This window comes from Panthera tigris, chromosome A1 (genome assembly GCF_018350195.1).
Source record: "Panthera tigris isolate Pti1 chromosome A1, P.tigris_Pti1_mat1.1, whole genome shotgun sequence".
Classification (NCBI taxonomy): Eukaryota; Metazoa; Chordata; class Mammalia; order Carnivora; family Felidae; genus Panthera; species Panthera tigris.
The window spans coordinates 209,682,496-209,699,039 of NC_056660.1; the positions used below are offsets into that span (position 1 = coordinate 209,682,496).

The following is a 16,544-nucleotide window of genomic DNA, read 5'->3' on the forward strand; positions in this document are numbered from 1 at the left end:
GTAATGTTCAGTGAATGACCTGTGGAAATGGTGGTGTAACTTCCTGAGGCAAAGAATAAGGAGGACAAGATAATGAATTTGGCTCTGGAACATTAAACTTGAGGTGTCTGTAGGTCATTGAAGTGTGCATGTTTTGTGGGAAATTTGAAATGTGGCCCTGAAGCTAGCACAGTGCATGAGTTGGAATAAAGATTTGGGAGCTGTCATTCTGTCAGTGGATGTGGCTAAGACATGGCCATGGGATGGTGTGAGAGCATGATGAGGGGAAATAACCAAATCCTGGGAAACAGCATTTAAAAAAACAGGCAGAAGAAAAGGGATAGGCAAAATAGGTCAGAACCAGAGGAAGGGAGACAGAGGAAAGTAGATTCATAAACATTGAGACAAAAGTTTTAAGAAGGAAGAATGGTCAAAACAACCAACTGCTGGGCAAGGTAAAATAGAAACTAGAAGTGACCGTTGAAGTTGGCCATCAGGTTGGCAGTGCTTCCTGAGAGAATGTTCAGTGGAGGGACAGAGGAGACCAGACTGCAGTGGACTGAAGCATGAATGGAACATGACAAAGTGGAGAAACTAGAGACTCTTTCAGATAGTTGGACTATGAAGGGGGGGGGGTTGACAGAAGCAGTCTCTGATGGAGGGACCACTGCAGATTCAGGAACTAAAAAGAGGAGCTGGTGGAGGAGAGGAAAGGGGCACAGCGGAGGGTTGAAGAGACTGAAATTGATGTCGTAGGTGGAGATTATCCTTAAGTGGAAGGCAATTCTGAACTTCCTCTGGAGGATGGTTTCAGAGATAAATACCTTTGTAGACTTGGAGGAGGTGATGTGAGTTCATCTCTGTTTGTACTGTGATTTTCAAGGTAAGGTGTGGAGGAGAGTGGCATGGGTTGAAAAGATTGAAAGAGGAATCTAACCAATGTCATATACAAGTATGGTTGACTGTTTTAGAAGGCCCAGCTGTGGTTGAAGAATAAATGTGCAGTGGCGTATGTCCATCTTGGCCTGTGGGTTTGTTCAGTTGCACTTCACAGCCCGCTTTAAAAGAGAAGGCACATGGAGAAATCAAGCCAAGTTAGGCATCCATATGGGAGCATAGGAAGCTAACAAGGGTTGAGGACAGAGGCTCTGGTAAGAAGTGGTCAGAATGATATGCTGATGTGTCTAGGATGAAGAGGGGAGGAAATGGATCCAGAGGGAGAATGCGGTAGGTAATGGCTACAGTGGAAATGCAGAGTCAAGAGACTAGTGGTCACAAGTATCTAAGGTTGGAAGAAAGAAACTAAAAGGTGGAGAGAAAGTGGATATTGAATTCTGAGTTTTCAGAGGAGGCCATATTTGGCTGGTGATAAAAGTAAGAGATGGTCTTAGAAAAGGATGCTGGGAGAGTGAGCAGATGAAGTTGGCAGAAATCAAGCAGCTCCAGGAACTTCATGGCTGCACGTTGAATGGATTGTCTAGATGAGTTGTGAGGTTGCCCAGGTTGATGGGGGCACCTGGGATGGGGAAGAGGTCCCTGAGGCAGTATCCAAAGTCTCAGTGATTTAGAAAATGACAGAGCCAAAGAGGGACATGGCAGGGATTTCCAACTGTGCTGTGCTTCAAAGAAAGATGTGAGAATAGGTCATCTTAGAGACTGTGAGATTCCATAGTACTTAGAATTTGGGGTGAAAAGTATCTTTATCTGTGGAGACTGCAGAAATAGAGTTCCTTATACAAATTCAGTTCTCAGGTATGAGAAAGACATTAGACCAGTCAGCACCTTGGGAGGGAATGGATGGCACATTCACAAGTAGTAATAGCATAATCTGGATAGAGCTAAGGGATGCAGGTAAGGGTGATCGAACACCGGAGGGCCACCATAGAGAGGCAGGGCAGGAGGAGGTGCATTATTGTTAATAAGCTTGTCCCTATTTTTATACAAGAATGATTTGTGGTGACTACAGTGGTTCCTGGTTTAAAAAATGAATATTTCTTGAAATGTTGTGGACAGCTTACAAAAGATCCCTGGGGAAGTGGCAGGCACAAAAGAACCTGCTCATAACCTTGGTTCTGATAGTTACATCTGAACTGGGACAAACTCTAAATCTCTTTGTACCTCAGTTTCCTTAGTTTGTAAAATAGGAACAGCCACATCCCCTCTAATGTAAGAGTACTTTGTAAATTATGAGTTATTATCCAAACTTACTTTAGAGCGGACACATTTTCTGTTCTAAACAAATGGATAGTGAATAATTTGCAAAACACGGGCCACAGAAAGCCTGACACAGAGTAAATGATCAATAAGTGTTCCTGTTGCTTTTGTTATGGTCTGTATGTTATCTTCTGTATGGTCCTGGGTTAACAATTTCTATATAAGACCAGACACTCAGAATTCAGGCCTTGTGGACCAGAGGTCTCTGTGGCAACTATTAAACTTTGCTGTTGTAGCATGAAAGCAGCCACAGATAACATATTAACAAATGTGTGTGGCTGTTTTCCAATAAAACTTTATTTATAAAACTAGGTGGAGAGGCAAATTTGGCCCATGGGCTATGGTTTGATGTACCCAGGTCTAGATCATTTAGATTATGTTTGCCTGAACTCAGGGTCTTTTTGATAAGTGCCCAGGGAAAGGTGGATCTTATTTTCTTCAGGGGAACAGAGGTTGAGAACCCTGAAATCATCAACATGCTAACTTCTGATTCCAGGACTCACATTACTCTCCATCAGAGTGATCTGGTTGCTCCAGATAATGGCATGGAATAAACTGATCTGGATGTGCTCACACACTTAATTTCTATAAGGATCTGAATGTGTTCACACACTTACTTTCTAGAAGGATTCTATCTCTTCTGCCAACTGTGGCAGAAACTGCCAGCTTCCCACTCAATGGCCAGTTTCCTCTTCTTTATAAATGACACCTGAAGGATAGCAATGTACCCAGCCAAAAATTAGGTTTCTCAACTGTCTTAGTCTGCCTGGGCTGCTATAGCAAAATACCACAGACTGGGCAGCTTATAAAAACAAAAATTTATTTCTCACAGTTCCACAGGCTGGGAAGTCCAGGATCAAAATACCAGCATGGTGGGGCCCTCTTCCTGATATAAGACTGGAGCCTCTTTTATAAGACACTAATCCCCTTCATGAAGTCTCTACTCTCATGATTTAAGTAGCTCCAGAAGTCCCTACCTCCTAATACCAGGAGTTAGGATTTCAACCTATGAATTTTAGAAGGACAGAAACATTCAGATCACAGCACCAGCCTCCTTTGCAGGAACAGTCAATGAAATTTAAGTGGAAGGAGTTGGGTGGAGTCTCTGGGGATCCCTTAAAGGGGGATGACTCAGCTAGGAAGTGCATTCTTCTTGCCCTCTGTTCTTTTCTGCTGCCTGGGGTGTGGATGTAATGGTGGGAGCAACTATGGTGATTTTGTAACTTCAGGCAACTCTGAGGATAAAAACAATGGTAAGGTAGAAAGATAGCAGTTCCTTGAGACATTCACTCTTTGAAATGCCTCCAGACTTCATTTACACCAGAGGAAAATAAACCTCTATCATTTTCAGAGATAATTACCTGTTTCTATCATGAGTATCTAGACAGAATTCCTGTCTGAAATTCCAATCTGCACTGATGTTGACACTCTGACATTGGATTTCTATCCATCAACACTTCTTGGTTTTCTGGAAGTTATCAGTTAAGAACCTGTAAGATGCAAATAATTGGCTGGATTTCTAAGTGGCTACAAAATAAGCATTAAATAGACAATTGACTCCAAAGGAAACATTTTAAGTGACCATGAAATAGTAAGTAAGTGATTTTGGTTTCTAATGTTGCAAAAATACAAATGGTAATCATAACTTTATTCCCTTTATTCCCATCTAACAACAGTGGAAGATCCACAGTTGAGGTTTGTCCTTGCAGTGAGTTTGAAACGGGGTATTGGAAAGTTGCCTGATTGGTTCTAAGAACATAGTCACTAAAACCAGAGAGTTTGGAAAAAACTTATTTTTCTTTTGTCTTCTTTTCTTTTCTTTTCTTTTCTTTTCTTTTCTTTTCCTTTTGCATTTTGTACAGGAATCTAGCCAAATCTTTGCTTACTTTTGTGTAGCTTAGATCCTTTTTTTAGTCTGCTTCTTAAGATCTTTCATGTGGCAGGCTGCCTGACCAGAATAGATTGCAAGTAATTTCCTGGTAAAAACCCCAGAGACTCAAGTCACAGGAAGATGGAGAAGGAGACAGCAAGGACAGTGTTATTAAGAAAGCTCCTGGTTCCAGAGATTCCCAGGGGATGCTCATTATAAGGATCTTGTAACCCTGGGACCTCTGTGCTTTACAAATCCTAGTATCACATTGTGTTAGCTACATGGGCCCTTGAATATCACACTAAACAGTATTTCTCACTCTCTTCATGGCCAAAAATGCTACAGAGGTTGCTAAATGCTGATAAAATTCTACTGAGAGGAGCGCCTGGGTGGCTCAGTTGGTTAAGCATCTGACACATGATCTCAGCTCAGGTCTTGATCTGAGGGTTGTGATTTCAAGCCCTATGTTGGGCTCCATGTTGGGCCCAATGCTGGGTGTAGAGCTACTTAAGAAAAATTTCTGCTGAGAGAACAGGTTATAATGGAGTTACTTTATCTCTTCTCCCACTTCTCAGGAGGAGCTGAGTCTCTCCTCACACTGGACTGTTAGTTATTTTTCCCAGGTAAAGGTGAATATGTCGGGTCAACCCAAGCATGTAGGAATAAGATTTTGCTAATTGTATTAGTTAGTAATTTGGCTGTAAGTAATAGAGAACCTGACTAATGGTGTATTAAGCAAATAGGGGCTTCTGTTTCTCACAAGCTGTGAATGTGAAGTCAGGCAATTGCCAGAACTCGTTCAGCAGCACAGTGATGGTAGGGCTGTAAGTTGGTACCTCTGTGATTCCCTTGGCTTTTCCCTTGTGATTGCACGAAGGCTGTCACTTCTCCAGACAGTGCCTTCTCTTTCAAGGCAGGAAGAGGCAAAGGAGATGGAAGAGTTCTCCCAGAGCCCTCAGTACTTTTCAGCTGAGTCTCTGGCCAGAACTCATTCCCACTGCCACCCAACTGAAAGTGGAACGTAGCAGACAAAGGAGATTGGAATGACCCTTAAAGAGCCAGTTGACAGTGCCTGGAAAATCCGCTGTAGTTCAAATCCAACCAAGTTAAAACTACCCTGAGGAATGTAAACTCCTGTAAGGGACGTTGGCTATCTCATTCATTACTATTGTGTGGCACATAATAGGTGTTCAATAAATATAAGTTGGCTTTAGGACCAGGACTAGAGTGAGGCAAAGTATGCACCTAGGGAACAATATTTAAGGAGGCACTCACTCTGAGGCTCAGGCAGATACAAGGTTGACATTGGCACAATCCTGAGATAGAAAGCTTGCTTGAACATCACACCCTAGGAGGGTCTGGGTGGCTCAGTCGGTTGAGCGTCTGACTTCGGCTGAGGTCATGATCTCGCAGTCTGTGAGTTCAAGCCCCACGTCGGGCTCTGTGCTGACAGCTCAGAGCCTGGAAACTGCTTTAGATTCTGTGTCTCCCTTTCTCTCTGCCCCTCCACCACTCGTTCTCTCTCTCTCAAAAAAAAAAAAAAAATAAACATTAAAAAATTAAAAAATAAACAAACATTGCACCCTAGACACCTACCTGAATCCCAGCCCTGGTTGAACTTAATAAAATGAAATTTCTAGAAGATGTATGAAATAGACAACACTGATATTTATACATTATTCTCAAATCATGCCATATCATAAACACTAAAATGAGGATTTAAACCACACCCCAAAGATCAGCAGAAAGAATAAAAGACTATAAGCAGAGGTGGGCTCTAGAGAAACCTGCCTATTGACAAGAGCTAAAGCATGAATTTTAAGCATCTTGAGAAAATGCATTTTGGCAGAGAGGATCGGATCAGATGCCAGACTTCACTGCCATCTCATTTCTACAGTGTGCCCATGTCATTAAAGCATAGATTACATACTGTCCTACTTTAAATCTACATGGAAGTTGGCAATCCAAACAAAACCCAGCTGTTTCATATATTCATACGTTGTGGAATAATTGTCAACATAATTTGTGGGAAAAGAGTAAATATAATGGAAGATAATCAGCACAGTAGCTTTGCATTTAGATTTCAGAAGAAAAAAAAACACCTTGCACATCACTCTACTAACTGAGCAAGGACCCTGAGGAGAGAGGGAAAGGGGTCGCATTTAGGACCTTGTGTGGCCTGTGTTTGCTGTGCACTGTTGTCCCCTTCCCTCCTCGGCAGTGAAATCCTTCCAGCGTTCCAAGGCAGTCTGTTCCTTGAAGCTTTTGCTTTCCTTCTCATTTCATGGGCCTTCTCCGAATTCCCAAAGCAGTTTATGAGCACAATGGCATAGCTGTTGACAGCAGAGACTTGGGCAGGACACTCATAGCTGTCAGCCCTGACTCTGCCACTGCCTTGTGGCACTTTCCCAGCCCATGACTGGGGTATGTGCTGACTTCCTGGAATAGGGCAGCAATATTTGATAGAACCCACCGCATGAGGCCTTGTGCTCATGTGTGTAAAGCACTGAGCCATAGGCGTGGCCACCGGAGTGGTTACAATTGTGGTTATTACCACTTCTCTTCCTGCCTGGATCTGATCCTATGTTAGGTTCCCATCTTTCCTCCAGGCCTTCCCCTCAAGGTCTCACTCCTGCCACCAGACGAACTTCACAGCTCCTGTCACTTAGATTCTCAAACTCCGATGTACATGAAAAACCTCTGGAAAACATTAAAATACAGAAACTGGCATTCACACCTAGAGATTCAAACTTCCTGTGTTTGGGGTTGGGTATGGACATCTTTATTTTTCAACAATACCTCTGGGGCTCTCCTTGTCCCTGATGCTCCCAGTTCCTTCTCTACAGCAGGGCCGCTCAGCCTCAGTACTACTGGCATTCTGGACTAGACAATTCTTGGTTGTCGAGGGCTTTCCTGTGCATTGTAGGATATTTAGCAGCATCTCCGGCCTCCACGCGTGAGATTCCAGTAGTACCCCTCACGACAACCCAAAATGTCTCCAAACCTTGTCAAATGTCCCTGGGGTCAGGGGCTGGGTGGGCAGGGTGGGTGAAATCATACCTGAATGGAACTACAGCTCTACCTCACCTGCAGAATTAGCACAGTCCCTTGCATAGCCAGAGGTGCCAAGGGTCTGTTTAGTTGAATTGAGCTCAGATGGGTTCAATGAAGGATCTCCCAGGATGTCAATGACACTGACACACACCTGTGATTATGCCTGGAGCGGGGTGGTTCCCAATATTCTACTGCAAAAACTATGTCTTTCTTCATATCGTCTGAGTCTTTCATTTCAGTCTCAGAGGAAGCACATCCTAGCCACCTGCTACACTGCTCTGAGCACTGGGATCTAATGTTTATTCCAGAGGAACATTTTCTGTGGGGAAAACCTCTTGAGGGACCACAGCTTTTTGCCATCTACCACACAGCAATAATTAATTTATTGAATGGACTGGAGTCAATAGAGATAGTTTAATTTTTTCCAACCATGACCTTCAAACATGATCTGTTGTATGTCTCGCTCCACCCCTGGATGACATTTCAAGTATTAAAAGATGCACTGAGTCAAAATTAAAATTTCAGTCTTACTTCCTGTTCCCAAGTAGAGAAAGGGTAAAAACCACTGCATGCCCTCCATCCCCATGGGGATGGCCCTTAGGTACAGGGTCAAATCTGAGCTGGCATATGGGGAAAGGTTTGGCTTGGATGTGAGCTGTAGAGAAGGGAAGTATGACTCCCACCTCTTAAGAATGAGCTTGGAGCCCTAATGTTTTAGCAGCAGCTACCTACTCTTTTCTTTGCCTTACTCTTTTCTCTGAATAGAAGAGTGTTTAAAATCACAAGGAGCTATTATAGCAACCCTAGGACCCTTGCTACTGAAATGGTTAATGTAATGGCACAGGTATTTAACAGTGACATAAATTCCTAAAAATGCTTTTAAGGCAAAACTCATCACATGGCCTGGCTGTGGGGAAAATGGGCTTGATAGCATAAAGAGGCAGGAGAGGTCTTTGGAAAGATTGGATGGCTTTGCTGGCAGTTGCTGTTCTCACGGGGCGGGCTTGTGTGACTTTCTCAGTAGGACATTTTCCTCAAGGCACACACTGTCCCCCTGTCCCAGCACCCCGAGCACTAGGGTGCAAAGAAGGACTGTCCAGGCAAAACCAGGCCCACCCATCGTAGTGCACATCCCTGCCTAGCCTGGCGAGGCCGGGCTGCTGCCGTTCCTTCTCCTCAGTACGTGGCCCACCTCCCCTGTGCTCCCCCTCCCGTGTTTACAAGGCCTTCCTGTTTCCCTAATTCTGTCTCAACTCTTACAGGCTAACTCTGCTCTCTAAAGTTTACCCAAGCTGACTAAACCTGCTTCAGCTCCCTCTGCTCCTTCATATAACCACCCTTTTCCCGAGAGATGAAAACAAGAAGTGTAGTGTCACAGAAAACAGAGAGGATAGTGTTCTTTAGAGAGTGGAGTGAGACATTTCCTTTGGATTTTTGCATCAGAGGATATGGAAGATCTTGGTGCTTTCTCTTGATGGTTGTTTGAATAAGTGATCCCTGGGGCTGTCTCTTTGGTTTTGAGATCTACCTCTGTGTTGCAGATTGTTGGGGTGTAGGTTCATGAGACAGAGAGAGAAGTGAGAGAAATATGTAATTCAGCTTATTGCCACTAAAGAGAGACACAGAGAGACAGACACACAGGGTGATGTAATTCAGCTTATTGCCACTAGAGGACACCAAAGACCACAGTCTGGGGCTTGAGAGGTGGTGGTTGTTTTTTTGTTTTTCCCCCATAAAGGTTCAACTTAAATCTGCCCCTGAACTCAGCAAAGAAGACTTTCATTGAGAATCATGAAGAGACAGACCTCCATGCATTTTTAGCTTTCCACATCCTGTCCCATAATGATTCTTGCATTCCAAGAAGAGTGCTCTGGCAGTGAAAGGCAGCTGTGCACCAGGACAGTGGGATGAAGGAGCCTTAACTAGTTACAGTGTGAGAAGACCTGGTGACCATTGCTGCAAAGTCTCCTTTGGCTTTGCTGCTGGTGGCTCCACTCAGCCAGTGCCCCATGTCTCCAGGACTCTGCATCCTTTTGCTCTGTGCGTGTTCCTCCTCACCAGCCAGTGAGGGTGGGGTGGTGGTGAGGAGCTGTCAGCAGGCCCTCTGGCTGCCACAGCTGAGCCCTCTCTCTCCTTCAGACTGTACATTCATGTACTCTCCATCTCAGATCTCTTTACCTTTCTCTTCCCTGCTGCCAATATCTCCATCCAGTCAGCATGACCTCTCACCTGATCATCCCCAGCCTGTGCCACTTTCCCATCCATTGTCCACACTGAACCAGAGAGCTCTTTGACATTGCAAACTGTCACCCCCTCATTGAAGCTCTTTGTGATCTTCTGTTGCTCTCAGTACAGGATCCAAACTGCCCAGCATGGTGTCCCAGGCTCCTTGTGATCTGGTGCCTGCTTACTTGCCCAGTTTCATCTTTTTCCGACTTTCCACTTCCCACATCCCCTCCCTTTTGCCACAATGCTTCACCTTACCACCCACCCACCCTTCATCAGTCATACTACAATACTTGTGTTTCTGTATTTATACCGTTTTCTCTTTCGCTTTGGCCTTGGTACTTGGAAAATGCCCAGTGTCCTTCCTTCTTCCACCCCGTACGACCTTGGGCTGGATGACTACTCTTTCCTTTAGGATGAAAGCTTAAACATCACCTCCTCTGAGAAGTCTTCAGGGTTAGCACCCCCTTCTGATTTATTGTGGCTGAGTAGTGGGTTGCTCCCTGCCAATTCCCACTCCCGGAAGCACTGTGTTTCTTACTCCCTGTTCCACAGTCTAACCCAGTGCCCTACTCTTAACTAAGCCCTTACTAAACATTTGGTGGCACAATGGACCAAGTGTACCTGACCCAGGGAAGTGTGCAGGGCCAACACCAGGTGGCGTTGCGGCCACGTGCATCAGGAGGGATCCTGATGCCCTGGCAAGGCTGGGCCTCCTCTGTTGTCCCCATGCCTGCTTTTCGAGGCTCCAGAAGGGTCTCCTGCAGTCAGGGACACGCTTTGTGCCATGCTGTGATGTTGGTGACACATGTTTGGGGACAGACTCTGGCCCAGGCCTATGGAAGCCCTGAGTGTCTCTCTTCTTCCCCAAGACCCTCCCAGATCCGTGCCTTCTTTGAAAGCCCCCAGTTCTTACCAAACCTGTTTCCTGCCTTGCTTAACTATGTGACTTCAGTACTCAAATTTAGGATTCTGTGCTATTCAAGGGCTTGCTTGTCAGAGTAATCCTTCCTTTACAGCACTGGTGCCCTGAAAACAGCACACAAAGCCTATTAACTGTCCATGAAATGTGTAAATAAATGATGAAAGAGAATGCTTAATATGGGTATTTTAAGTATGATGGCGGGAGAGAATTTGTGGGGTTTTTTTTCCTGAATATATCAAATTCGACTCCAGAGGTAACTGTTAGTATGGTCACTGTGTCCAGTTAGGCACAGGAGATAGAAACAGCAGGGTGTTTTCCTGGACTCTACCCTGCTCTCCTATGAGTGGGTTCCATCAAACTGTTCTTTGAGGTTCTTTTATATTATTTCACAAAGGTGGTGAAGTTGAAAGAGGTCTGCATGAAAGTCAGAAGATCTATGTTTGGGTATGAGCCAACACTTTGGGGCAAGTTGCTTTACCAGCCCGCGCCTTAGTTCCCTAGTCTGCTGACAGAGGTCAGGACCCGGGGCCGTCACTCAGGGTCTCACATGGTGTGTGAATTCCTGGGAGCCACACCGACTGCTCCCCACTTGCTTTGTGAAATAGAAATCATAGTTATGATTAGCTAATAGGGTTTTTTTTAATTGAGATAAAATTTATATAACATGAAATTAGTCATTTAAAAATATACTGTACATTCATAATGTTGTGCAACCACCACCCATATCGAGTTACAAAACATTAAAGCCCATACCTATTAAGCAGTCACTCCCCATTGCCGCCTTCCCCCAGGCCTTGGCCGCGACCAGTCGGTATTCTGTCTCTACGCATTTGACTATTCTGGATATTTCAAATGAATGGAATCGTACAATCGTGTGACATTTTGTATCTGGCTTCTTTCACTTAGTGTGCTGTTTTTGACATTCCCCCACATTGTAGCACGTGTCAGTACCTCATTCCTTTTTATGACTGAATAATATTCTGTGGTATGCTTTTACTCTCTTGCCTTTGTACGTAGTCTCCTCTCTCATTAGTGGCTTTGTCCCACTCTCTGCCTGTCAAATTGCTATTCACCCCCTGATGCCCACATCTCAGGCTACTTCCCCAATTCCTGTGGCTCTCTGTTTAGGCATTAATATTGTACTCTTCTCACTATCCCATAATAATCCATGTGTACCTCCCTTTCTCTACCCACTAGGGAAGTCTGGACTCCCTAGGAACAGGGACAGAACTTTGTTCCTCTTCAGGTTCGTAGCACCTAGCAGACCTGACCAACACTATCTACCCAACAAATATCTGTTGAATTAGTGAGTGAGGAGATTCTTCTCACGTTTGTCAAGTTTACACTTATTACACAAAAGGAGTAGGCAGTAGTGTGGAAACAGCTCATGATAATGCACTGTTACTATGATCCTAAATCTGGGGTCACGTGGAAATAGTGCATTTGAAACTTGGTGGCCTGGGACAAGTTGAACCACCTTTTGTTCATCTGTTTGTTTGTAGATGGACATTTGGGTTGTTTCTACCTTTTGGCTATTGTGAATAATGCTGCTGTGAATATGACATATGCGTATTTGTTTGAGTTTCTGTTTTCAATTCAGCTCCTAGGGTTTTCATGAGGACTGGGCACATGCTTATCTCATAGTGGGGGCAGAATAAATGTTAGGATTGATGTTATTTATTTTATCTTGAAGGTGTGTAAATAGGGTCCCACGTGGGTTCTTTCTCTTGCCGTCACACACACGGGAGCTGGATCTCACTTTCTCCCACTACTGGTTTGTAGCCTGTATGTCTCTCCATTCCCCTCCTCCCTGCTGCCGTGGCTGGTGTGGTAAACCAGGGAGGGTAGGGTAGGGTGAAAGAGGCAGGGGAGAAGTAGTGGAAATGCCGAGGGGGAGGTGAGCGGCTGGGAGCCACTGGGCAGGTAGTACGGAGGAAGGGGCAGAGGCAGGAAGGACACCAGGTCCGGAAAGAGCAGACCCTGAGGTGGGTCTAAGAATGAGGAGGGCACGGGGTTGCTGCTTTCCTGCTCCAGTGGAGGGAGGCGGGGTGAGGCTGGGGCCGGTACCACCAGCAGCCTCTGGTCAGGACTAAGAGGTACCTCAGGAGAGGATGTGCAAGGGAGCAGGAGGTGGCTGGAGTGAACTGATGTTTTTGTACAGAAAGAGGAGATTCTGATAGTGTCTGGAGCACTCTGTGGGGGTGGCGTTAGGGCCAGAAGCTGGGAACAAGCTCCTGGGGTCGTCAGCTTGACGTCAGGTGACAAAATAGTAACAAGAAAATGCAGGTTTGAGGAACACGAATGCTGCCAGGAAGGCAGTTGATTTGGGCTGTGGATGAGATTGTTGGAGTAGAGTCTGAACACTCTGGGTAAAAGCTCCTCAGGAGCTGAGAGGGAGGTCTCCAAAAGTGTGGCGTGTGGTCATCTGGAATTCTGGCACACCTGTACCTCTGGTGCTGGAGGGAGCAAAGAAGGATCCACATACCTTTGGTCAGAGCAATTTCTTCTTAATGTGGAATAGAGGCCACGACCTAACAGGCAAAGGCCTCCTTCTTGCCCTGGTGTCCAAGAGAACTGAGAAGAATCACTCACATTTGCATTTATATAGTGTGAATTAGAATGCAGGTCAAGGCGGAGGGAACCCATAAGATGGCTCTTAGGAGGTGCTGTAGGAAATGAGGCAGTCAGGCACGCGCATCCCTGACTTACCTCTTCTGGTCTGTTTTCAGTCTGAGCTTCCCTCCCTCCAAAGTTAAACAATATGGTCTTTGTTGGGGAGAATTTATAGCTTGTATTGGAGAGGAACAGCTTTAGAGAGCGTTTATCTGAGAGTTGTCTTCTCTGATGACAAGAATCCCCTCCTAACGTGGCGCTCAGGAGAAATATCAGCACTTGGCCAGGGATGGGGGGCCCTTAAGCCAAGGGCAGATCCATTCTAACACCATCTTTCTGCATCTTGAATGCTGTGTTTGCATAGCCTTCAACCATCTTGCTCCTTCATTCACAATTCACATTAAAAAAAATAGTTTCTAGAGTTCCTCATTTACATTGGTCAGTGAGCTCGTAAGATGATTAGTTGTTTTTGGAATAGGGAGGAACTTTCAGATCGTTTAATCCAATCCTTCCATTTGACAGAGGAGGAGAAACCAGAGACCCTGAGATTTGCTCAGACATCCCTGGGGCCGCGTCTCCAGGCTCCCAGGCCAGTATGCTTTCCACTCTTGTGCAGGTTTTGAAAACTCCAGCCCCACTGCAGGAGTCTGTATGTGGCCAGGGACCTCTCAGGAGAGAATGCTTCACTGCACACATTCTTCTCTTCCTGAATATTTAAATCACAAAAGCCAAACTGCAGAAAAATAAATATTATGTCTATTTGTCAGGAGACAGTTAGTGTCTATTTACCCTTTTCTGTCCTCAGAATCTAGGTGTTAATGGACACTAGTCTGTTAATCAAAACATGCTGGTTCCTGGCAGGGATCATTCAGTGTTGAGAATCTCAGTCAAGACAGAAACAATAATAGTTAATATTTAGACCAAAGATGAGAATATTAAATGTGGAGTCAAAGGGGAACATGTAGAATGCTAAATAAGAGAATAAAGCATATAGGGTTGACTCAAAAAGGAGAGTAAAGGGAAGTGAGACTTTTTATTTTATGGCAGGAGGAGGGTTTCAACTATATGAAAGTGTATCTAGGAAAAGCTGTTTATTTATAACTGTTGTCCAGGCTGGAGAAATCAGATGTTCTCTGGACTAAACAAGTAAGTAAGAAATATGCTGAGCACATAGTTGGTCTAAATGAAAGTTGGGAATTCTGAGAGGTTCGAGGCTGTTCCTTGGAGAGGCTGCTGTCACCCCGTAGCCCAGAAGCAGGTGAGAGGCCGAGCTCTGCTAATGTGCTGTGAACTCTTCTGTCAGATGGCGGGCACGGCACGTCATGATCGAGAGATGGCGATCCAGTCCAAGAGGAAGCTCACCACGGCCACCGATCCCATTGAAAGACTCCGACTGCAGTGCCTGGCCAGGGGCTCTGCAGGCATCAAAGGTCTTGGCAGGTAGGGTCCTGGCCATGGGGAGGAAGGACACTGCCAGGTGAGGCTAATACTGGCTGTGTGACCTTGACCGAGTCTTATTCTCCTAGGGTCTCAGTTCCCTATTTGTAAAATGTAGTTTGGAAGATTTGATCTCTGAAGCATCTTGTGACCGTTTTTGGGTCTTAGTCCCAGATTCAGCAAGGCTGTGTCTGAGATGAGAGCACAGCCCCCGGGACAACTTGAAGTGAAGAGAGAGGCGTGCCCAGGTCCCAGCGACACCCAGCAGGATGCGGAGAGGGACTCTGCTAGAAACTGACAATGGAAGCGAGCTTGGAAGAGGGAGGAAGTTGCTTTCAGGCAGTCACATCTTGCTGACCTCCAGGGGGCACTGGAATTGCCTGTGGGATATTCACTGCCAGTGGGCTTCTCCCAACTCCGTAGGACCTGTCCTCTGGCCCTCTGAGAGTGTGAGAAGTCCTCAGGACCAGGAAACCCAAGGAAAAAGAGATTGTAAGCCTCCAACTGGCAGGATCTCTTTTTAACAGACTGCATGGAATGCCTGCCATGGGCCAGGTGTTTGTATGTTTGTGGGTGAACAAGGCTTCTCCAGGCCCCAGGCAGGACTTAGACTTAGGAAATTGACTGTCACAAAAACCAGAATCTCCGTGGTGATGTTGTAGGTTAGAGAAATACAGGGCACCGCAGCAGGGGCATCCGACCTCACATGTGGAGGTTATAGACAGCTTCACTTACAGCGAGGAACTTACTGAGCATTGGGGACATCACTTTTAATAGTCTCAAATTCTCAGACTAAGCCTGGCTCTGTCAGAAGCCCAGGCTGTGGGTATGTGACCCTGGTGGCCAGGCAGTCACAGTCCAGTGAGAAGACTAGCCCATTTCTCTTCAATACTGTATCACCCCAACCTACAACCTCCACGTCTTTCATCCTGGAGCCATGTCATTGTCCGTGGTGCAAACCCCTCAGGAACACTGCCCTCTGTCCCACTCACTGGCCCACTCAGTTGAGTCCCTCTTGCTGCCTACCCACCCCCCAACCCCTCCTAGCCCTTCCACTGTGAGCCAGTCTATTGGCTCATCCTTGGCCTTTTGCTCCACTGTGTGCTCTGCCTTGGCCCCTTTACTAGTTTTTCCCTTCCCTCAATCTCTCCTCAACTCAAGTGGAAGGTGCTCCCTAGTTTTCCTCTTTATGGGACCACAAAAGTAAAGTGCCATTTTCGTCACATGATGTCAAGGATACATACTGTCAACATGATTTATCAGTATTGGTATTGACCTTGATCACCTGGCTGAGGTAGTGTTTGTCTGGCTTTTCCCATGTAAAGTTACCATTCCTCCCCAACCCCATTCCGTACTGGACTGGAAGGAAGGAAGTCTCCATGCAAAGCCACACTTAGGAAGTGGGGAGTATGCTTCCCTCCTTGAGGACAGAGCGTATGTGCATAATTTATTTGGAATTCTACTCAAGGGAAATTTGTCTTTTCTAAATAATATTTATTTATTTATTTAATCATTTATTTAAACCCATATGGACTCATGGATATTTATTCTATACTTTGTGTTACAATTTAACACTATTTTATTGCTCAAACTCTAGAAAATTGAGCTTTAGAAGCTCTTTCAGTTGGCTCCTATGTCCCTTTGACATATCCCCATCATTGTTAAGTTTTTTATTTGTTTGTTTTGAGTGCTTCCTTACTTTCTGTACAAGATACTCCAAGCTCATCTTGCGTATTTCGTGTCCCAGTCCTAGAATCAGACATTTCTCCGAGAAGCCCCATTCTTTTTATTGGATAATTGCATTAGAAATCAAGGTCTAGGCTCTAGATGTGCTTGTTGTTACTGGGGTGTTACTTCTAGGTTCTCTTAGCTGAAGGAAGAAGAAAGCATATGTGTAAATATATGTACAATCTATAGATAATTTTATATGTAATCATCTGTGTTTATATTAAGCTAAGCATGAGTTCATACTAATGTCTCCAACTCTAGCCCATTACCACATGCATCCGACCATTTAGCCTCCTCCCCTCGCTTATCTATAAATTCCCATTTCAACAGTGATAAATCTGGCTCCCACCATCTGCCATCTATTTACTTAATTGTTCAATTCCAGTATACCTTATAGCAATGTCAGAATTGTTAACTCAAATCTCCATGGGAAATATTATTATCAACTAGAGTCCAGTGCTTATGTGCAGTTCCTTTTGCCTTTAGTCCTACAGACTC

General features: G+C 45.1%; 1 protein-coding gene across 4 annotated transcripts in view; it reads left to right on the forward strand.

The window, feature by feature from the left end:
- Positions 1–16,544, forward strand: part of CAPSL (calcyphosine like) — a 38,319-nt gene that overhangs the window by 1,644 nt on the left and 20,131 nt on the right. For all 4 annotated transcript variants that reach the window (XM_042996577.1, XM_007097413.3, XM_042996597.1 and 1 more), the window contains exon 2: positions 14,185–14,321. In XM_042996577.1, the coding sequence (XP_042852511.1) occupies positions 14,185–14,321 (137 nt within the window). The remainder of the gene's footprint in view (positions 1–14,184; positions 14,322–16,544) is intronic.